This window comes from Ochotona princeps, chromosome 8, assembly GCF_030435755.1.
Source record: "Ochotona princeps isolate mOchPri1 chromosome 8, mOchPri1.hap1, whole genome shotgun sequence".
NCBI classification, from domain to species: Eukaryota; Metazoa; Chordata; class Mammalia; order Lagomorpha; family Ochotonidae; genus Ochotona; species Ochotona princeps.
Window position 1 is genome coordinate 58921433 of NC_080839.1, and position 23760 is coordinate 58945192.

General features: G+C 46.5%; 1 protein-coding gene across 4 annotated transcripts in view; it reads right to left on the reverse strand.

The window, feature by feature from the left end:
- Window positions 1–22913, reverse strand: part of LTBP1 (latent transforming growth factor beta binding protein 1) — a 388845-nt gene extending 365932 nt beyond the window's left edge. For all 4 annotated transcript variants that reach the window (XM_058668099.1, XM_058668100.1, XM_058668098.1 and 1 more), the window contains exons 1-2: window positions 22070–22913; window positions 21014–21084 (exon numbers count right to left, since the gene is read on the reverse strand). In XM_058668099.1, the coding sequence (XP_058524082.1) occupies window positions 21014–21084; window positions 22070–22539 (541 nt within the window). In that variant the 5' untranslated portion in view covers window positions 22540–22913. The remainder of the gene's footprint in view (window positions 1–21013; window positions 21085–22069) is intronic.
- Between the last annotated feature and the right edge of the window lie 847 nt (window positions 22914–23760).

Consider the following 23760-nt stretch of genomic DNA (forward strand, 5'->3'; position numbering starts at 1 on the left):
AGAGACGAGAATCAACCAGGATTTCAACAAGGGATGCCAGCAATGTTCCCATGCCTTCTTTTCATCCTTCTGTCATGGCGTTGCTATCTCAATCTCAAACCAAAATCGTGCTGTCATTTTGAAATTTAAAGTTTACTGGTGGCACAAAATACAAATTCTACTCTAAATTTTTTTTAAGAAAAAAAGGAAGGCTGAGCATTTGGGAGAAATTAGCAATAATACTCCGAAACTAAGACAAGACATAACGAATCAACCACCATTTTGTTTACCCTTAACCTGACAAGGATCATTATATTCCTATTAGCGAAGCCAGAATAAACAGTACTGTCACTGCAGTGTTTACTCTTAGAGGAGGGTGTGGACCACCCTGGAGCAGATCTGCACAGCATGTGGGAGGTCAGACAGGATGAGGGGGTCACACCTCCACATACTAGGGATGGGATGAAATGAGAAGCCCTGGGCTTGATTCGCAAACCCAATCAGAAAGTTCCACTGAGTATGAACTGCTAAGAAGGATATTGCTTTTCAAAAATTCCAAAAGCATCCGTCCATCACTTATTCTGAAGCCTCCATATCAAAGCATGTGGTCTCTGACCCTCATTGCACCTTGGAACAGCATCTCAGAGTAGGAGTTCTGATTCCACATAAGCCAGACCCTGGGTTCCTGTGGCTCTCTGGGAGTTCAGCCTAGTGGGGCACCTGCCAGTGCACAACAGCTTGGCCTAACTTGCAAGTGTTGAAATCCCAACATTTTAGCAGACACAACGTTACAGTAAACACAGGAACAGAATCCAATCAAAGCCCCAATCGCGAGACTGTTCCTTTCCTGTGGCTATTTTAACGGATGACCTCAAGCTGGTTGGCTTAAAACAACAGATAGTTATTTTGTCACTGTTCTGGAGGCTTCAAAGGCCAAAATCCATATTCCCCAGATGACATCAAGGGATCAGTCAACAGAGTGACAGGCACATGGGGATACTCGCCCTGGCCCCTGCCAGGCCGTGGCGGGGTGGAGTGGGGGGATCTGCCAGCATTCTGTGGCTTGCGGATGCTGCAGTCCAATCGGCCTCCACCTTCACACAGCGCTCCCCTCTGAGCATGTGCCAAACCTCTCCATCTCTACGTGCTCATCTTCATCCCATCTGCAAAGGGTCCACAGTGGAAGACATCTCTCAGTCCCAGGCTTCACGGATCAGCACCTAATCTCTCAGAGAGGGTCTCTGCCTGGTGTGGCCATGCTGTCATGTTCTCCACTGTCAGCACGGCTAGAGCAACCTGGAGCCTATGAATGTGACACTCTAGGAACCTTCACTTACTGAAACCCTGAAACAAAATCCTCTGGCCATGGAATGGTGCAGGGATTAAAGTGTAGCCCAAGCCCAGCCAATCGCCCATCAGAACTCTGTATCTCAGGGACAACACTGGGTCTGTAGGTTTGGGGTAGCTGATATCATTTTGACGTCACAAATGGAACAGTGAGAGACTGGCAGGGCTGAGACATGCAAAGAGAGAGAGCCAGGGCCCTCCTTGGGCCCTGCCTTGGATGTGTGCAGTCACACGCAGCACTGCAGTCACGCGTGTATCACGCTCTGCTGATATACCTTGAACTTGCCATTATTTCTTCAAGGAGTCCCATGTTTTTGTGTTGCAACAGGCCCTACATAATGTTATGGTAAGTTTTGGTCATGGTAGCATTTGAGCCCCTTGATCCATTCAGGCCTGAAGCCAACAAAAACCTCAAGGCTCCCAATAAGCAGCCTCTTTTCCCAAAGCCACTTACAACCACAGTTCGGCCAACCACAGCCTTTCCCCTCCCATCACGCCGACAGATCCCACAGCTTCTATATTAGCCTCAGTCCATCCACTGCCTGTTCAACTTCACTCCCTCACCTGATCCCCTAGCCCAGCTGCTGACGAAAGGGACTCCCTATAACATACAGCAGGTGAATCATGTTCAATAGCCCATGTATATACGACTCAGCCATTCGACCCAAGCGGGTCAGCTAGATGAGACAGACTGACTCAAAAAATACTGACTGGGCTCCTACCCTGCCTTAAGCCCAGGAGTGATCAAAGAAACCTTTGTGCACTTGCAACTGATTTCAAAAAACCTGCAATTAATCAGCTAAGTCCATCCTTCAGAGCCGACATGCAGAAGAACATAGCGGCACCAGAGGAGGGGAAAGAAGTCAGTCGCAGCCAGACTTGGGGAGAGTGAAAAGGAAAACTTTCACATCCACCCTGAAGTTTTCAGCAACAAAAGAAGAGGCTGAAAAACAGAAACATCAGTCCATGTCCCAGCTGCCTCACTTCCCATCCAGCTCCCTGCTTGTGGCCTGAGAAAGCAGTAGAGGACGGCCCAAAGCCTTGGGACCCTGCACCTGCATGGGAGGACCAGAAGAAGCTCCTAGACCCTGGCACTAGATCGGCTCAGCTTCAGTTGTTGTGGCCATTTGAAAAGTGAACCTGCAAGATGAAATATCTCTCTATAAATCCACCTTTCCAACAACAGCAAATAAATACTTAAAAACAACAAAAAAAGCAGAGGTATCCTGTCAGGTGACATGGGGTCCTGCTCATCCCTTACAGCCCTCTCCCCACCCTTCAGCACCTCTAGCTCTACCTATAGGTTCACCCTGCTGCACCCCAGTGGCCACACCATCCCAAATACAAATGCCCTCTCCCAGATGAAGAGCCAATTCTGAGTCGTACCCATGGGGATCGTGCATGTTTGGGTAACCCAGCAGACACGCCTCAATCCCTCATGAGCGGGAGGCCCTGCCAAGGGAACCAGTAAAAGGAAAATCTCTCTCTCTCATAGATGAAAATAAACAAAAAAAAAAAACACTTTTTAAAAATGCCTTATGCAAAATATCAGGCTGATTACAGTCAGTATTTACATAGCACTTTTCCTCCAAGTAAATTTAACATAGGTGTTGCTATCAAGCCCTGGGGTAACAACGGGCAGAGCTGTTGTAAACTCTCACTATAAAGGGGCAATCAGGATCCAAAAAGCCTCCCAAGCTACTTCTCTTGGTGTGGCCTCACTCTTCTGTGTAAGATGAGAGCTGAGAAAACACGGACTGTCAAGAACCTCTTCAGCTCTCTGCTCTTGACCTCTGCGGTCCCCAAGGTCAAGCCACCACCACAGGTGCAGCTGAGCTCAACTATGCCACAGCAACTCTCCCCTGTCTGAAGAAACCACCAGGCAGGAAGATGTCCCCAAATCAGAGGGCCTTTCAAAACCATGTCTGTACTGCCAGGCTGAGCTGTGAGCAGCATTAGAAAGATGAAAGGGAAGCCCAGAATTTGTGCAGATCCCCTCCCCAGACATAGAACATCACAGTCACGCCGCTTGCTGATCACGAGCAGTGAGGCAGTCTGCACACACGCAGCAGGGGCCACTCACCGATGCCTCCACGGACCCATACTTCAGATACCTGAGCTGTGTGCCTTGTCACTGGCACCACCTTGCCAGTCTGGTCAATGGCATCTCTTGAAGTAAGCTCTCATAGGCTGCCCTTGAGTGCCCTATAAAGCCAGCAGCATCCTAAACGCAAGGTGCTTCAGAATCCCGAATCCTTAGCAAATGAACAAACTGCCATTTCACAACTGTCGCACAAGAAAACTGCTCAGCACTATTAGGACAATTTGGCTTTCTGACCCAATGATCTAATTTAGCACTGACTAAAAAGGAAAGATTATAAGAGGACATTTTATGTGCCTTATCATTGGTGATTTTATGGTTCTTAAAGTACAACGTGGACTTTGAGTCTCAAGGCCAATATGTAAGGAGCTTGAAAGTCATCACTCAATCCTAACAAGTACAAAGCTGAACAAATGGGAAATCAACAACTTTGCTAGAGTCCCCAGAGAAATGAGGTCACAGACCAAACAAACGACTGCCTCCAAGTTTGGAGAGACAAGAGGGCAAGCCACAGAAATAAAACTTGCTTGAAAAGATACCCTGGGGCAGAAACATCCATGGAAACCAATACCAACAACATCCAATTGGCCATCAAGGAAAACTACAAAGTACAGCAAAGGGCTTGAAGCAGACTGTGCAGAGACAATGCAAGCCAGCGCTAACACCCAGTTCCTACAGCAAGGACACTGAAATTATCAGACCAGGAATGTAAACCTACTTGAATTGATTTGACTAAAGTAGACAGCGTGCAACGGCAATCAGATAATGCAAGCAGAAATGGAAAGTCGAAAACAGAATCAAAAACTACTGTAACACATGAACTGATGAGCTCATGGATGACTGGACATGGCTGAGTGTGAGGATACAAGAACAGGGACTTTCAGAATCAAGATGCCAAAAGAAAAAAAAAAAAAGAAAAAACAAAATAGCATATCCAAGAATCATGGGACAGCTACCAAAAGTACAAAACAAGTATGGCAGTTGCAGAGAAAGGACCAGAAGAAACATTCGAGGCAAAATGAGGGCAATTTTCTAAATTTATGTCAGACATCAAACTACATCCAAGAAGTTCAGAGAACACCAAAAAAAAGATAAATTGGAGAAAATAAAACCTTTACCACAAGGAATATCCCACTCAAACTGCAGAAAATCAAAAGCAGAGATTCGGGTGGGGGGGAAAAAAGGAAAAAAAGACATCAGCTTATCAAGAATGGAATAAAGATAAGAAATGCCTCTGACTTCACCTTAGAAACCATGCAAGCAGGCAGACAGGAAAATGGTCCGAGTACTCAGCCGGGGGGAATTGCCTAGAATACTGTTGCCCTTGGTGAGATTAGCCTTCTCCAGTGAAGAACTAAGTACTTCCTCAGACAGAAATCAAGGGAATTTACTGCCAGTACATCTACTACTCAAGAGACATTACAAAAATTTTTTTTAAGATGATAGACAGTAGAGATCAGAATCTCCCATCTACATAAAGACAAAAGAGCATTTGGGAAGGAGTAAGTGAAAGTGACATCAAAACTTTCACTTCTCTCATTCCTAGTTACCAGGAAGCAGAGAGATGGAAACAGGGAATCAACTGCTGGCTCATTTCCCAAACGCCCAGAGCAGCTCAGGAGCCTGGAACCCAATGCTGCTCATCCGGTGTGCACATCACCAGGAAGCTGAACTGGCAGCAGAGGCAGGATGTACACCTTCTCACGGTGAATGGGATAAGGGCTTCCCAAGTACCTCCTAACCGCTGTGCCAAAGAGAATTAATATTATATTATTATAATAAGGCACTCATCCTACCATAGTACAATGTTATTAGAAAGTGAGCTTGGTTGTGAACGATCATGCATTCTTGGGCAACCATTAAAAACAGTAAGAAAGAAAAGTAGAGCTGATATGTTAAGAAAGGAAATAAATTAGAATAGCAGAAAATGGTCGATCAGAATCACAAAGACAGGGAAAAAAACGCAAGACAAAAGTAGGAACAAAGCAGTGGTGCAATGAATAAAAACAGTACAAATATGGTAGATCCTAATCTAACTATATTAATAATCACTTTAAAACATCAATGATCTAAACATAACAATTATAAGTCACTGTCAGAGAAGCAGGACCCAACTATATGTTGCCATTTAAAAACACTTTCAGTATATGGGCCCGGCGGCGTGGCCTAGCGGCTAAAGTCCTCGCCTTGAACGCCCCGGGATCCCATGTGGGCGCCGGATGTAGTTCCGGCGGCTCCACTTCCCGTCCAGCTCCCTGCTTGTGGCCTGGGAAGGCGGCTGAGGACGGCCCAATGCATTGGGACCCTGCACCGGCGTGGGAGACCCAGAGGAGGTTCCTAATTCCAGAAATCGGATGGAGGATCTTCCTCTCTGTCTCTCCTCCTCTCTGTATGTCTGGCTGTAGTAAAATGAATAAATCTTAAAAAAAAAAAAAAAAAAAAAAACACTTTCAGTATAAACATTCAGCAGAAAGCAAAGAGCTGGAGAAAGAATGCTAACACTAATTTTTCACACAGATTGACTTGAAAATAGCAAAGTTATTCATGAAAAGGTTATCTGAGAATGAAAAAAAAAATCAAATCTCCGACATCAGTGCTTAACATATAAGCACTTAAAAAAGCATCGAAATCTGAAGACGGGAGGCAAATCTGGTAAAACTGCAAGGAGAAACAGATGAATCCACAGAGTTGGAGGCTTTAACACCTTTTTATCAGAAACAGAGTTCACAAGCAGAAAATCAGTAAGCACACAGCTGAACTCAACATGAGCACCAACCAAGCTGGATGCAACCAGCATCTCTCCACTAGTTCACCTGCCAATAGCAGAACACACATTTGTCTCAAGCCTACCTGGAACCCTCACCAAGACAGACCACATTCCAAGTCACAAAGCACAAATTTAGAAGAGCAGAAGTCATTTACTATCTGCTCTCAGAACACAATGGGATTAAACCAGAAACCAACAACAGAAAGATAGTTGGAGAAATCTAAAAGTACTTGGAGAACAGGCAACAGACTTCTGATACAGCATGGCTCAAAGAAGAAAGCTCAAGCAAATTTTTAAATAGTTTAGAATTTTCATTTCATTTCATGAAAATTAAAAATACAGCTTGTTAAACTTTATGGGATGCAATGAAAGCAGGGTTTAGATGGAAATTTAGAGCAATTTATTGATTAAAATGGGAAAAATTAAAAATCAACCAAGTTTCCATATTTTAAAACAACAGAAAATAACAGAATGATGGAGTTATGGCAGCTTATGATGTACTATATTATTGTAATCATATGGGGGAAGTAAGTTGGGTGGAGGGAATATGGGGACGAGGGTAGAGGAAATCCCAGAGCCTGTGAAATTGTACCATAAACATAAAAATAAAGTAGAGAAAAAAACTATGGAAAAAGCAAAAAAAAAAAAAAAATACACACACACACCTTAACACTCAAAATTACTAGCAATCGAGTTTAAAAATGGACAAAAGTCTTAAACAGTCACCTCAAAAAAGATGGCAAAGGAACTTATGAAAAGATTTTATATAGATAGATAGATATATAGATCTACATATATCACCAGATTTCTTCAGGGAATTGCAGAATAAAATAACAAGATACCACCATATACCCAGTTAGAATGACCAAAATCCAAATTACTGACAACACCAAATGCCAGCAAGAACGTGGAGCAATAGGAATTCTCATTTACTGATAAGACGGTCGAAGGCAGTGTCAGTTTCTCACAAATACTCTTACTCCTTGACTCCGCAGTCATACTCCTTGGTATGTACCCAAATGGGCTGAAAACAAGGAACCACACGAAAACACGCATAAGGAGCTGTGGCAACCAAGAAATAAGGCAGCACTGAAGAGACAAATATCACAGACAATGAGACCCTAGGCAGTGCTAAAAAGACATGTACAATAGTACATGAAATAGCCACGAAAAGAGAGGGAAGACGCTTAGATGTATGTTAAATGAAAGAAGCGAATCCAGCAAGACCACCTATATCCCAATTATAAGGCATTCTAGAAGAGGAGAAACTATGGAGACAGTCAAACGCTCAGCAGTTGTTAGCAGCGGGATGGGAGAGAGAGGAATGAGCTGACAGGGCGCAGAGAAACATCAGCGCAAAGTGCCTGTAGAGTCCACAGCGCTGGACGGGGGATATCATATATTTTCAAAACTCACAGGATGTACAAAACCAAGAGTGAGCTTTAACGTCATTATGGACTTTGAGTGATAAAAATGGGTATATGCCCCAACTGTAACAAACACACCACTGCACTGTGGGATTCTGAGGGTGGGGGTGCTATGCGCATGTGAGGGCCTAAGGTATCTGAGAACACTTTGCTTAGGATTGCCCTGAACCTAAAACTACTCTAAAAATAAAAGCTATTTTAGAATGAAAACAGACTAAGAATAGAGTAAAAAGGAATGCCCAGTTTAATCACATTGTGCTTTTTATCTACCATTTTCCCCTATGAAGACTCCAGGAGTAAGAAGTGAAGTTTAAAAAAAAAATCCATATATTAAGTAGTTCTTCAAGTGTGAGTCTTCGCAAAGTTTCAGCACCATTTTCTAGAATGGTGGCCTCTGAATCATATTTAAACTCTTGGGTACCTTTTGAGAGTAAACTAAAGATGGTTGGAAATAGCCACATGCTAAGTGCTTACTTTTTGTAATTTGAGAGAGCAAGAGAGAGAAAAATAGAGAGAGAGAGCGCTCCCATTCACTGGTTTATTTCCCACATATCTGTAACAGCTTTAAGTAGAGCAGGCCAAACCAGGATCCAGGAATTTAATGCAGGTCTCCCCCAGGAACCCAGTTACTTAAGTCATCATGGCTGAATTCCAGGATTGGCATCAGCCGGATGCTGGATTCAGAAGTTTCACTTGGGTATCAAAGCCAGGTACTCTGATATGGGATGCAGGAGTCTCTACTGCTAAGCTAAACACTCATCCCTAAAATATCTACCTTCAACCAAGTACAGCTATTATAATAACTAGTGATGTCAGTGAGCACCTCCCCTCCCCCCTAAAAAAATTACCTTTCTACTTGTACAAGAACAGATATCTTCAAAAGATCTAATTTTTCTTTAATACTCAGGCAAAGTATCTTTACATTAATTTACCTTGTAGAAAGGAGGGGAAAATACACAAAATGGGGAAAATAGTCCCTAACTCTGAGGACAAGCACAACTAACTCCCTTTCAGCTCTTACTACAAAGGGTCCTGGTCTTAGAACAAGCCATTCCTTTCCTAAATCCACAGCTAATAAAAGTGTGTGTCATTGCTGAAATTTTTGACTGGGCTCTTTCCAAACATCTGATGCATTCATTTCTCCAGTGACTTCCAGGACTGAGCCAGCATGACCTCAAGGAACAGCTGAGCAGTGGGGCTCATCCCCTCTCCCTCCAGAAGTCCTGAGGCTAACACAGGACGCATGTCCCTGCCAAGGCTGAGGGCATGCTCTGGAGAAGAGCTCGCTCGTTTCACTTTGCAACCATGTGAGAAACCAATAATGGTACCTGCCCCTTCAACAGAGCCTGACAATCACTCCTTTGTTGCTTCTGTTCATTTCCTAACACCTTTTCATCATTCCTTGCCTCTGACATCATTTGTTCCAATCCATGCACTTTTAATCCCGGAACCAAGCTGCAGGGAGGAGCGACTGCTGAGGAGCTCAACTCCCTAAGTATGTGGGGAGGGGGTCCTCCACAACCTGCATTCCTTACACACAAAATGGGGTGGTTCTGATGGGGGGGGTCTGGGTACCACACCTTGGTAAACACAGCTTTGAGGAATACAAAAAATATATATATGCTGTATGCTCTCCCGTATTAAGGAGCAGACTAGAATTAGACCTTAAAAGTGCAATCTTCAGGTGTAGGTGAGAGGTGACTAATGGTCTCCTCTGTGAGCACACAGCATCATAGCACGTATGTCAACATGCACAGCTACACCTGCTCAGATTCCAAGGTTCCCATCCGAGACTGGGAAGATGGAGCCATGCCATGGGTTTTATATCATACAAACTCATCCCAAAGCAGAAACAAAGGAAAGAAAAGGAAAAAACACACAAGCCTCTAGGCTCCAAGGCCTAACCTCCAGAGGTAAAGATGGGGGACATTTTCCCTGCCCCTCTCCTCCTGCTGTGATGAAGGGCACTGGTGAGCACCCCCTTAAAAGCCACAGGTTCACATGCAGACAGCTGGGCCCACACTAGGTTCCGGATTCTAGAGGTCTGGGCTACAGCTGGCAAAATGCACTGTTCAGTGACTCCTAGCTCAGGGTAATGACCATGGTCCAGGGCCTACATTCTGAGAACTGGTAAGCTAAAGCCTGCACGAAAGGAAGGAATGGAGAAATGCTCCCTGAGAGGGAGGATGGATGTGCAAAAGTCTAACCTTGCAAACTGCTGCCAAAAAAACAAAAAGAGCCTAGTAATTCTCCTCTAGCAAAACACACAAAACACACAGCTTAATGGCATACTCTTAGTATCCATTGATTCAAATGAATTTCAGTTTGCCTTCCACTGAGAAATAAACGTGACACTGTCACATTTATTAATCAAGAAACCTCACTAAGGGTCTATTGTATACACAGAATACCAGTGGAGTCCAACTTCTTAATGTATAGAAAAGTAAAACAAAAAAGTCTTCTCCTTTAATTTACTTATTGCCAATATTTTTTCTCCTCCAATTACTGAAAGACTCTGGATTAACAGAAACTTTTCACTATCACAAAGTGTCAGAAACAAGGCTCTTTTAAAGGAAGGATTTCCTGTCTTTACCTGTAATAGACTTATAGGAGAAAAAAGCCAGTCACTGAGGGCAGGGTTAAAGTAGACAACATTCTACTATTTTTATTTTCAAACCAACTCCCACGAAGTTACTACTGCTAACCGTGAAAGTCAATATAAAGACTTAAAACATAAGTCCCTTCATCATCAAAAACTCAGACGGACCAGTCTGTGGTCCATGGGGTTAAGCTGTCTTCTGCAAGGCTGACCATCCCATATTGCCAGAGCCAGTTCCAGTCCTGGCTGCTCCACTTTCGAATCAGCTTTCAGCTAATGTGCCTCGGAAAGCAATGAAGGATGACTCAAACATTTGGACCCCGAGACCCACGTGGGAGACCCATATGGAGTTCCAGGCTCCTGGCTTCTATCTAGCCCAGCTCTGGTTGGCCATTGTAATTTGTGGAGTGAACCATCTGATGGAGAATCCCTTTCCCTTTATCTCTCCCTCTTTGTCACTCTGCTTTTTAAATAGTTTTTAAAAAAAAAAAAAAAAAAAAAAAAAAAAAAAAAAACTTCTACAGAGTAGCCATAAAATCTAATGACTATATCACCTTAACTCCCTAGGGCTCTGAAGCATCCTAACAAGCCTCATTTCATCTGATCCGCACCAGAAAGAGGAGGGGGACCCCAAGGATAACTCAACTGAAAATGAAATGTGGGGGCAGGAGAGGATGGAAATACACTCTCAACTAGTTAACTCTCCCTTGAACACAAGAGAGATCTCTCAAATCTTCAACAACCACTAAAAGGAGATACTTATTCTCATCAGTCTCTAAACAAATAGAAGTTTTGTTGTTTATTTAACAGTATGTGAGGATCTCAACTAGTTTGAGATGTTTTTGCAATGAAATGGACTTTATTTCAATTTTCTTCTGGAAATTGCCCTCGACAACAACCCAGCAATAATGACCCGTGTCCCTAGCCTATTCTGGTCCCAGAATTTTTGTGCTATCCTTGTGTGTATGTATTGGGAGGGGAGTGTTAAAATGTTCTTCTCCGAAGTCTTTGACATCATTTGGGTCTCATAGGTCACTTCCTTAGGGATAGTCCCCTTGACTACACCCTCCTCCACCTCCAGCCCCTGTCAGTCACTGGCCAATTACCCTGTGCTATTCACAGTTCCTATTACTATGCATCAGAACACAGTAAAGTGCAAAAAAAAATTAGATTAATTCATTCATCCCTGAAAAGTCTGTATGTTCAGCAGATGCTAAGAACGAGCAGGTAGCTACATACCTCCACCCTCACAGTACCCACTGAACTTGGGTAGCCAGACCAACCCAGATGACTGGGACACATTGGGGAAGCGTTATGAGCACTTTGAGTTTTGATAAAGAAGCTCAGAAAAGTCTCAAGAGTTAAGTGTCTGCCTGAAGTTCCACAGCCAATGACCACCCAGGACTCTCCTCAGTCTTGACTCAATATAGAAAATGACTTATCAAGGTAAGATAGTATGTCGTGATCCATTTAAATCACTTCTACAACAAACATACTTGGAAGATGCTAATTGTCAGCTTTCTACTTGGTGTGGTGTTAAAACAATATGTGTATGAGTGAAAGGTTGAAAGTTCTCCCTTCCTAACAGAAAACAACGATGAAAGGATGTGCGGGCCACATACAGAGTTGCTGCCAGCACCGGGGTACACTGGATCAAAGCCAGGTCTGCAGCAACAGCATCTCTAGGGGCACCAGTTGGAGTCCAAGCTGATTCATTGCTGATACAGCTCCCTCCTAATGTAACTGGGTTAGTAGTGGAGGGTGGCCCAAGTGCTTGGACCCCCTGCACCCACACAGCATACCCAGAGGAGGCTCCTGGCTTTGGCCTGGTTCACCTTTTGTTCTTGTAGTCATTTGGGGAGCAAACCAACAGATACAAGATCTATCTTTCTTCCTTTCTCTTTCTCTCTATAACTGTCTTCCAAATACATTGTCTTAAAAAAAAAAAGATCAAATCACATTGAGACTTACTGCTCTGCTTTCTTGGTTTCATTATATTTTCCTTGGGTGACTTCTTGAGAATTTCTCTTTAATTCATTAAGAAAATCTGTCTGAAATTTCTCTTCCACACACTTGCTTCTCACTTCTGCATGACAGTTAACATCGGTTCTGTAAAGTGGACCACATCATCTCCCTCTAATCCATCTTCCCATCCCATCTTTCCTCGGGCCCAGGAGAACCCAGGGCATGTATTTAAAAACCAGCCCATCCATCTTCCAATTTACACAACACCACATTTCGCAAACTGTTTACTTACGTCCATGCCAACAATATTACTCAAATGTGGTGGAGTGAAAAAACCACAGGGAATAGTCAAGTTGGCCAACAGCAGTATTTGAGGATCTAAAATTACAAGGAAAATCATACAACATTCACTTCATTTTGTCCCAAATCTCTATCAGATGATGTTGAACAGAAAGATTCTAAAATTGGCAGGGAGAAAGGAAAAGTCATCTTAAAGTTTGCGCCATGCCAGTGCAACCTTATAGTGAGAAGGCAGGGGGAGGAGAAGAGTGCCAAGCCCTTGGAAAGCTGTCATTATCACCAGTGTGTGTCGAGCAAGGGCAAGCACACAGCATGAACGTGACAATGACAAGTAAATGGGAACTGCTGCAGAAAGGTTAACAGCAAACAAAGTCAGGAGAAAGCAGAAGTCTTCACACAGTATTTGGAAGACAACACAGGAAGATCAGAGATGTTGGCTCCAGTAAATTCTATTTAACCCAGTTAGCACTGATGGCAATGCAAAAAGTCTGGGTACTGAAAATGACACAGGGATGGCCTTTGCATTCCAGGAGTTCAACACTGGTGAGGAGACAGACCTCCTTCATGCGGCCCAGCCATTCCTACAGCCAATGGAAAGTAAGACCAAGGTGCTAGGGATAGCGAGAACCTCAACTGTCACGTGCGGATCTGAAAAGAAGGGCTTGTAAGAGGTTGAGGTCTCTTGGAGGGGGCATCTTGGGGCAAACAGAAGCCCCCACAAAGTTCATCTTGGCAGCCAGAGACTGCCATTACACCTATTAACCTTGACCCAGATCTCACAGTGGTCTGCAAAGGCCACACTACAAGGAAGCATTACAGCCAAGACAGGAACGCTATATTCAAACATGAAGATCAAAGTTGCAGCCACTGAACTCTACTACCTCTAGTTCAGAGCAAGCCAAAGAAAGATCAAGTAAGTGGAGGAAAAGGAAGAAGCTCAACAAAGACAGATAAGGGAGGAGGCTGGGACCAGTGTTGTGGTACAGTGAGTTAAGCCTTGACCTATAAAACCAACATATCATATGAACGCCAGTTTAATCCTCAGCTGTTCCACTTCCCATTCAATTCCTTGCTAATGTGTCTGTGAAAAGTAGCTAGAAGATGATCCAAGTACTTGGACCCCTACACTCCAATGGGAGACCTGAACGAAGCATTTGGCTCCTGGCTTTGGCCTGTCCCAGCCCTGGCTGTTACATTCATTTGGAGAGGCAACAGACAGACGGTAAAATGTATGTGTGTGTGTGTGTGTGTGTGTGTGTGTGTGTGTGTGTCCTCTTCCTGCAACTGACTTTCAAAAAAAAAATACACAAATCTTTAAAAAGGTAGGTAGGCAGGGCAAATTACCAGGCTCACAGAGCCTGTGCACATAAGTACAGCTCTGGTGGGTTTCCCATAAGTTCCAAAACAACCAGCTGGTGTCACACCAACAAATCATATGCTATTTTCTCTGCACTAAAAGGCCAGAACCAACATTAGTCAACATGCATTTAGAGCAAGACAAGGCCATGCTTTCTCCCTGATCTATAAACCATTCATCTTTATTATCATATCTGGGAGCTTTTAAAAGCACAACACTGACAGCCAACTATGAAGTTTATCATTTTCTATGTTTTCAAGTCTTTAAAAAATTTTTTAAACCGATGACTGTGATGCAGCCAAGACACGAACCAGCACCCATATGGGATCTGCTGGGTGTAAGGTGAGAATTTAGTCACTAGGTTATCATACAGGGTCCTATTCAGCATTTTTTAATCATTAAAAATATTTAGTTTAAAAAGCACCCTATTACAACTCTTTAAATCTTTCAAAAACTTATTCATTAAGCTTTATGTCAGTAAAAATATGCAAATTTCCAATTCCTACAAAATTATATTTTATATATATATAGTAGCCAAAGAAAAACTGGGTGCAAATATCCAAATTCAGCTATTTCTTGAAAATATCTCCCATTCAACTTTGTCCTAACCTGATGTTGAGAGGTCCCTGGCCTTAAGAAGTTTGGAGTGTTACATGTTGACTTTGGCCAGCAATTTCCCATACAAAGGGTCTAAATGTGGTCCAGGCTTGGGTTCCTTCTCTATTTATGTCTCAAGACATCGGCCTGCTGTGCATTCACAGCATCCTGGAGGTCACTTAAACCAACTCCTCCAGTGTGACACTGTTATATTCAACAAAAGTCCCCAAGGCAAAACCTCTCCAGGGCCAACAGGAGAGATGGCTTATTCCTTATTACTGCAAACACACCGGGGCAGCCAGCACTCTTGCTTGGGGGAGGAGGCCAAGTGGATCTCAAGTCCAGGGTTGTGACCCACCCACAACTGTGTGCGTCACTGCTGGGGATCCCCAAGTGTCCCACCCATGTCACTGCTCCCACTAGAGGGACCCCTGGGTTCTGAGTTGTGTATCCCCAAAAGTAAAGTTCAAAATGACCTCAGAATGTGACCTGGCCATAGAAATGGGGTCTTTGCAAAGCTAGTGAAGTTACAATGGGGTCACTAGGGCAGGCCTCGATCCCGTATGGCAGACACCCTGATGTAAAAAAGGGACAAGCCAGACGCCCTGGTGGCATCATATGGAAAGATGACAACACGCATAGTCACAGGAAGGACCTCTTCATCTGGAGCTTGGAGACAGGATAAGGCAAGTCCCTCCCTCACAGTCCTCGCAGCGACTGTGCCCTGTCAACATCTGCATCTCAGACTTCCAGCCCCCAAAACAGAGACAAAAACATGACAGCAATGAAATCCGCTAGATCCAGGGTGAGCGCTGAGCTTTGCGCCCAGACACGGAGCAGGAGTCACTGCACCTGCTGCCCTGAGCCCTGACACTGAGTGTGGGAAGGAAGTGACACCCCATGCAGGCTTGTTCCAGGTTCCCTCACCTGCTGGCGGTTCCTCAGTGTGCACTGAGAACTCCGACACATGGCCAGGGCTGGTGATGTGGGCTGCCCACGCCCCAGCCACCCATGCTCCTTGCGAGGAAGGACTTGAAAGCCAAATCTGCATTTTAGGAAAATCTGACTCAAGCTCCCAAACGGGTCTAAGTCCTTTTGGAATATCCAGGATGACAACCAACCAAGTCAGCAACAGCAAACCCTCCGAGGATGCCAAAGGTCCTGTTGGCCAGTCCATATCCCTAAGGGCAGAGTGGCCATCAGGCAGCGTGTAGCCAGGGGTGCTAGGGAGCGGGCAGGGAGGGCTTCCACTGGGCAGCCAGGCCTGGAGCCAAGGCCAGCCACAGACTGGAGGAGGGCTTGCCCGTCAAGGTTTAAGTACAATCGTCCTGCACAATTTATGGCCCCTTTATGTTTGTTTTAACTAGTGTTGAGAACACATATTTGACCCAGTGTGAACTTGACCTCTGAGCCCCTCTCCCTTTGCCAGGCTCTCTGGACTCCAGGATTTCCCAGCCCTGCTGCCAGCACTGGGACCACAGCTGGGGACACTGTCCCTTACAGACCTCCTGGCAAAGTAGTTCTCAATGGCCATAGCAGGAACACAAAACATGTGCAATCACACTGGGCCTCACTCCCAAGTGTGGCTAGAAGACGGCAGTCAGGCCACTTAACAGTGTCCTTGGGATCGCCAGAGCTGCAGCCACAGGCACACATCCCAGCACAATGCAATTGCTGTGGCACCCTGGGGCATCCAAAGTACCCACCGGCACATCATCTCCACACACAATTTCAGGAAAATTTCTACACTTTAGTTTCTTTTTTTTTTTTCTCCACAGCAGCACGGGCAGAATGCCAATGGAAAAGCGATGGAATATCGATTTTCTGTTTCTTGCTAAGGAGAGAACAAGTCATCTGATGTGCCATGAGTTCAGTGAGTAAAAACAGATCCTGCACTCCCTACAGCTGGCTGTGTTTCTCCTCTATTCATAGGACCTGGCACTGGGTAACAAGCTAAACAGATACCCCTTATTTAAAGAAAGAACCATCCGTGCATTGGCGAAGGCGCACAATGTGCCATGCCCCGGGGTTGGACCCATGTCTGCCATCTTTCCTCTTCTCTCCGCCTTACCCGCATGCTCCAGCTTCCTCGTTTACTCTCCTTTATTCTTTTGTGTCTGTTCCCAAGTCAGTTTACTCATCAAAGCTGTGCCTGCTGGCAATGTCTCTCTCTGGCTTGTACTTATCCTATAAGGTTGGAAGAACCAATGGGAGGTAGGAGATGGGTTCAGTTTGGACAGAGGACAAAATTGCAAAAATAGGGAGAGGAAAAAATGTTACGCGTTGAGGGTTTAATGGACCAAGACCCTCAGCCACAAAGCCCTCTTGAAAATGTTCATTCTTTTGATAGCTAAGATGACATATTCCATGATACCTTTCAATTTCCAGAAAGCCCCCTCTCCCGCCCCCAACACACAAAGGGGCTCTGGGAAAGCAGCATTATCCTGCAACAGGGCACCCCTGCACAGGCACGGGGTGGCTAGCAGCCGGAGACCACCTTGGCAGATACACATAACCATTCTTTGGTCTTGTGTGCGGGTCTGCTTGTTTTACATTTCTCTGATTTGCAATTTCAGGCTCATTAAATCTTCAGTCCTCAGAAGCATTTGCCCATAGCCCATTCTAAATTAAGTTTCAATCAAGGAAAACAATCCCGGCTAGCTCAAAGGGATACGTTATTTGCTTCACTGGATTAAGCCAAAACTGAACAATGTGAACACATTCATTCTCTCACACAAAAGTACTTTTCTGTGCATCAACTGCACTTAGCCTAAGTAAACTGAAATTCTTTGGCTAAGTCCTCTAAATTATCTTCAAAAGACAATGACAATTAAAGCATACTCTGAATTATACAGATAAATGTGTGTGCACATTTTATGAGGACTGTTATTTTAATGGGAACTTCATGTTGAGATGTTACTGGTTTCTGCATTCTCATGTGTAACAAACCATAACCAAATGTAATTGTTCCATCCTCAAATGCTAAGGAAGTGAGAGAGGAAGGAGACCACAAATCAATCTATTTTGCCATCTAAACTATCACTGCTATTTACTGAAACAGTTACAGTGACAGAAATTGATGATGGGATTTTTCCATTCAATTTCCATTCAGCAGTCAACTATTTTTACAGTATTTTCAACCCCAGGCAGCAAGCTTTTACACACATACACACACACACAAAAAAAAAAACTAAATATACACACTTGATGTCTGTCGAAGTTCTTTTAAAATAAATCCTTCAAGGACACAAAACAACTCAAATTACTTTAATGCTATATAAACGGAACATCCCTAATACAAAAATCCAAAATGTTCCAAAATATGAAATATTGTTGAGCACAGACATGATGCCACAAGTGGAAAACTCTACACATCACTGCCTGTGATGGGTCATAAACTGCAGACACACTGGAAATGCTTTGCAAAATTACTGTCAGGCCATGTGTATAAGATACACATGCATTGTAAATGAAGTTCATGGTTAGAGTTGGATCCCATCCCCAGGATATCTCATTATGTGGATGCAAATGCTCTAAAACCCAGAAAAATCTTAACTCCAAGACACTTGTTCATGAACATTTTATATAAGGGACACTGTTCCTGTAACACAAAAAGTTATCTATCGGTCAATAGAACAATAGGTAGACATAAACAAAAATCCAGACAAGAAACATATACAAGGAAAGAAGAAAGTAGATAAGCTATTCAAGAGTTGCATGGTTTGATCCAATTCTACACTCTAAAAATGTTTTTGGTTTCATCAAGACTTCTGCACCAAATTTCTTTCACCTTGATATCTGACAAATGTGGGATTAGAAAAGGCAAGTGTGTTCCCCAAGGCCACAGGGCTAGCAATGGCCCTAAGCATTTGAACTCAGGTCTTAGGAACCTAAGACCAGGCGTCTTTGCTGGAATCCCACGACTCAGTCACAGCAGTAGCTTCATGGTCTCAGTGGGCACCTCACCATTATTGTGGATTGGTCACTGGGCACCTGGATATAACCCCAGTTCCAATTCCAATTCCAGTTGCCTCCTAATGTACACCCTATGAGGTAGCAGGTGGTCCCTGCCAACTATATGGCAGACCTAGATTGAGTTCTGACGTCAGCCTCAAACCTGATCTCAGCTGTTGCAACCATTTCAGGACCGGACCATTTGGGGAATGAAGATCTTTGTCTCTTTTCAAAAAGAATTTTAAAACAATTGTTGGGCTTGGCATGGTAACCTAGTGGCTAAAGTCCTTGCCTTGCATGTGCTGGGATTTCATATGGGCACTGGTTGGTATCCAATTCCTTTCCAGCTCCCTGCTTGTGGCCTGAGAAAGCAACAGAGGCAGCCCAAAGCCTTAGGAGCCTGCACCCACGTGGGAAACCCAAAAGAAGCTCCTGGCTTCGGACTGGCTCAGCTCCAATAGTTGTGGCCGCTTGGGAAATAAATCAATGGACGGAAGATCTTCCTCTGTCTCTCCTTCTCTCTATAAATCTGCCTTTACAATAAAAAATAAATCTTGTTAAAAAAAATTGCTCCCTAAAGGATTTGTGATTTCACCTTCCAGCATTTGGGTCTGAGTTCATCTGTCAGTACAGGAAGGCTAATCTTTTTAATGTTGAAAACCTTGAAAGTAAAAATGATGGCAGACATTTTACAACCCAGGACTTTATGCAGGCTACCTCCTACAAGACAGGGAAAACATTTTTTTTCTTTTTATCTACTTGAAAGGTACAGAGGAGAAGGAAGGGGAAGAGAGATGTGGAGGCAAGGGAGGAGGGGAGAGGGCAACAGGAAGGAGGGAGGGGGAGGGAAGAGAAGGTAAAGGAAGTGGAGTAACGGGGAGGGGAAGGGAGGATGAAAGAGAAGAACTTCCTTCCATCCGCTGGTTCACTACCCAAATATCTGCAATTGCCAGGAACCCAGAACTCCATTTGGATGTCCGGTCTCAGGAGTGGTAGGGGGCCCAAGCACCTGAGTCAGCATGTGCTGCCTCCCAGGATACATCAACAGGAAAATGATCACAATTGGAGAAGCCAGGACACAAGGCAGCACACCAACACGGGATGTGGCTGTGACATGCTGTGGCTGGAGACATTTGTTGTAGGGCCTTTCGGGATATCCAAATCCACCAGACAGCCTCAGGGTGGGACACAATGGAGGCACCACCCTCTTCCTGTCAGAGAGGGCACTCAATGTATCACTGGCCAAACATTTCATAAATAAGTACAGCTCTACGGCATCAAGGGGCACCTGCTCCTCTGTGAAATCCTGCCCTGTACCTCTAAGCTTTACATGGCCATACCCTACCGCAGTGACACTGTTACAGACCAGTAATGTCCACCATGTCACAGCAGGCTCCAAGCAGGAGTTACTGGGAGGAGGGGAGCAAGTGTCATTTGACCCAAGCGATTCTAAATTCAGGAAAATGCTGATACATTGATGTCAAGTGTAATCTAGGAAGAGTTGGAAAATGATGATTTATTCTAACATGCCTTCAGTCCTAGCATTTCTCATCTAGCTTCGTTTGTGTCAATAATCAGCAGCCTAATAGCCATGATGCTCCATCATCAAGCATGGATACTCCTTTCTGCAAAATTAAAGTCCCCGCGTTCCCTTCAAGGACAGAGGGAAGTAAACAGGATCGGTAGACTGACTGGAGCTGAAACTGCTTTCATTCATCTGCCAGTGTGATCCTCAAGGCAGATCAATGAGATGTACTGACCATGCTAAGCGTCTGCAAGCAGCTGATATGTGGACAATGCCAACCCACATGGCAATGGTTCAAGCTCAGCAAGAGATAATGTGTCAGAACGCTTCACCTGTTCCAGGGCCAAGGCATGTGTCTTCATTTCCAGGGAGCACCAGACTCAGTACCAACTTGCAGACAAGAGGCTCACAAGACATTTTCACTTAATTCCTTGCTTCCCAATGCATAGGAGAAAGAGCTGCTCAAATATGTGTGCCTCAGGAGCACACTGTCTTTAAACAGTGCATGTGCAGGGAGTCCCTCAACATCACAGCTAATCTCTCTACCCCCTTTCTGAAGCCTACCAGAATGGGGTGCCTCTGGAAAACCATCAGGCACCCGGAATGTAGAAGTCTGCTTGCTATTTTGAGAAAGCCTTAAGAGCTATTGATGCTTTATTCCAGAATAGACCTCCCCCCACCACACTTCACATTCCTTTCCTGCCAGCATCTTATTAAAGAATGTTTTCCATTTGTTGGTATTGGGTTTAAATCCATTGTATTGGTTCTGCCACATGGCTCATCCTCAAATGGGAAGTATTTTTTCCCCTAGCTTTTGTATCACAGGTGTGACCAAGCAACGAACCCCTCTGTAAGTGCAGGGGATTCTGGGATGTGCAGCCCAGTTCCGTAGGACACACTGCTGCTGGCACTGCTACTGCAACCAGCCCAAGCCCCAGCCCTCCCTGATGGTGACAGAGCGACAAGGGCACAGGCAACCGGTGGAATATATTTTAGACTTCAGCTTCCTCAGGACAGCAGCAGCCCTTCAAGGAACCTGCAGGGAATGCAAAATGAGCAGCCCCACTCAGGACGTTGTCAAGCATGGCAACTTACGTTTTGTGCACCTCTGGGAACCAGGCGCCTTACTCCAGCCATGGCAGCACTGCCCACCACAAACATTGACCCTGAAACAAAGCAAGACCCCCTGAATAGAACAGTAGCAATGTCCTCCCACCGCCTCCCCACACCAAAAACCCAAATTTCCAACAGGTTTCTGAAAGATCAGCCTCCACCTGTACACTCCTCTTGAGGAGCCAAAGTCCTGACTAGGACCCAAGGATGCCCAGGACAAAGCTGCCCATGCAGAAAGGGAGGATGGAAGCAGGGGGGAGGGCAAGAAACAGCCTGTTTCACTAAAGCTGGGGGGTGAGGTTCAAGTGTGTGGTTTTCTCAGTCCCCTAATTAGAGCCAAATGTGTTGATTGTATATTATCTGGGCCCACATTTGGCCTTCAGAGAACAGTGTCCACACCCAAAAGTGAGGTCACACCTTCTGAGACCACCTTTGAAAGGAGAAAAAAACAAAGTAGGCAAAGTCAGTCCACCCCATTCCCACCCGAGATTAGCAGAAAGGGGGGAGGCTTGGTGATAGGTGCCCAATAACAGAAACTGTTGCAATGAAAACTTCTGTGGAGGCCAAGAGTTCCTGCCTCCCGCCCCCCCCCCACCCCCGCCAAGACAGCAACTCCTACAGGTGCAGTAAAGCCCTGGCTGGCATGCTTAAAGAGATAGGGGCTTGGTCTTCGCAGCCAGTCCGCCCTAAACACTTTTTGTTCCCCATCAGCTAAACCAAAATTACAGCTGAGTTGCAAAGAGACGCTGGATTGATGTTGAGGGTCAAAGCTGGGATGACTTCACGTTTACGCCCATCTCATGGGCGCAGTCTGGTGTGCACACAGGAGGTGACGCCCGGGACAGAAATGCCTTTTGTGCGGAGGACCCGCTGATCCCTAACAATGCACCACGCTGCCGTGCCGGACGTCAGCAGAGTGCCTGTGCCGCCCTGTGCGCTCGGCTCCTCCCGCTGTGCCCCAGGGCAAGCCCCGTGAGGCTCCAGGGGCGTCCCCCACTCCACCGCTGGTCCCAGCGGGAGGGAGGGGTTTGGGCTTACCCCTGCAGCTGCTGCTTGTGGTGAACCTGCAGCCTCGAGCCACCGCCCTGGGTCTCCTGCTGCGTTCTGGAGCGCACCACTTGCCTGCCCGGCTTGGCAAGCGGGGCGGCCGCCGGGTGACCTCCAGGCTTGGGCTGGAGCTGCCTGCCCGGAGCCCCGGCACGAGCGGACTCTGCTGGAGGCGGTGGCGGTGGCCGAAGCCCTTGCAGGGCCGCGCCGGCAGGCTGGCTGGTGCGCCGGGTCCGCTCCGAGGGGGTGCCGGCGGCCGCCGAGCTGCGGCTGTACCTGGCGTTGAGCGCGACGTTGAAGGTCCGCACTCGTGGGGGTCCGCCCAGCGGCAAGGCGCCCGCCGCCGCCAGGCCAGGGCCCGGGCGCACCACGTACGTGATCCTCCGCACCCGGCCGTGCGCGCACACCGCCAGCAGCCCTGCCCAGAGCAGGAGCCCCCACCTGAGCCAGGCCCCAGCCATCACGGGCCCCAACAGGCGCAACCCACCGCACGCGCCCTCCGCTCCGGCCCAGGACCCCGCCCCCGGTCGGTGGTGCAGCTCAGCCGGTACAGCCGCCCTTGCCCTGCCCAGTGCTGCTGATAGCCGGGAGGGAAGGCAGAGAGGAGGCCAACGCGGTGGTGAGAGAGAGGAAGCGCTGTGGGCGGCTGAGCAGCCCCAGACCCCGGCCCCCGGCGGCAGCAGCAGCAGGGAGGAGGGGGCGAGAGTGGGGGTGGGGAGCGCGCAACCCCAGCAGCGGGGGAGGGGCACGGGGCAGGGCAAGGTGAGGGTCAGCGGGAGCGGCCTGGGGCTGCACCGGGTTGGAGGGGGCGAGGCAGGCGTGAGCGCGTGGGACACGCTCGCAAGCAGCCCGGGCAGCACAGTCTTTTAAAAAGTTTCTCTCCCGTGGAACCCAGTGTCACATCTGAACAGCCAATCTCCGACAGACGTGACGTCAGGCAGTAAATCCTAATTGGGGAACGCGTGCGATGAGCCCGAGCGCGCCGCCACCCTCCCCATCCATGGAGCAGGCTCCCGCAGGCTAGAGAGTTAAGGTCCCCCCACCCCCCACTTGCGGCCCCGGGAGAGGACAAAGACTCCACTTAAGTTCCCTGCACAGTCCTCTGCTTCTGCGAGCCCCTGCAGGAGTTTGCTGGAGAGCACAGGCTTCCCTAGCCGCGCCCCTCTGGGACTACCTCTCCCGGGGCCAACCTCCGGGTCCTTCTCGGGTGGGTCTGTAAGCTCCCGGGGTCTGTAACTTGGGGGGCGGTCGGCCTGTATCTGCAGCCTCCGGTACCTGGCTCTTCCCTTGGCAGGTGCCTGAGAGCGGGCCTGGCAGCAGGGGGCGCCCGCGAAGGTGGGGAAAACCACCTCTGGATACCAGCATGCAGGCTGCCCTGCTCCCTGATCCAAAGGCCTTTACAAGAGAGATACAGAGTTTCGGAGCCCTGACAACTCCAAGCCATTTCGAGTATTAAAAAAAAAAAATCTGTTTCCTGGACCCCAGCTATAGGGTCAGTAGGCATGGAGGTGAGAGAGTACTCTTTGAGGGAAACCCACTTTTCCTTTCTGCCTGCATTCATTAACAGTTGGTAGCAGGTGACAATGACTTAAGAAGGGTTCATGGGGGGAAAACATTTGAGGTTAGGAAGCATGATCCACTCCTCTATTTTATTTTCTATACATTCAAGAAAACCCTCCAGT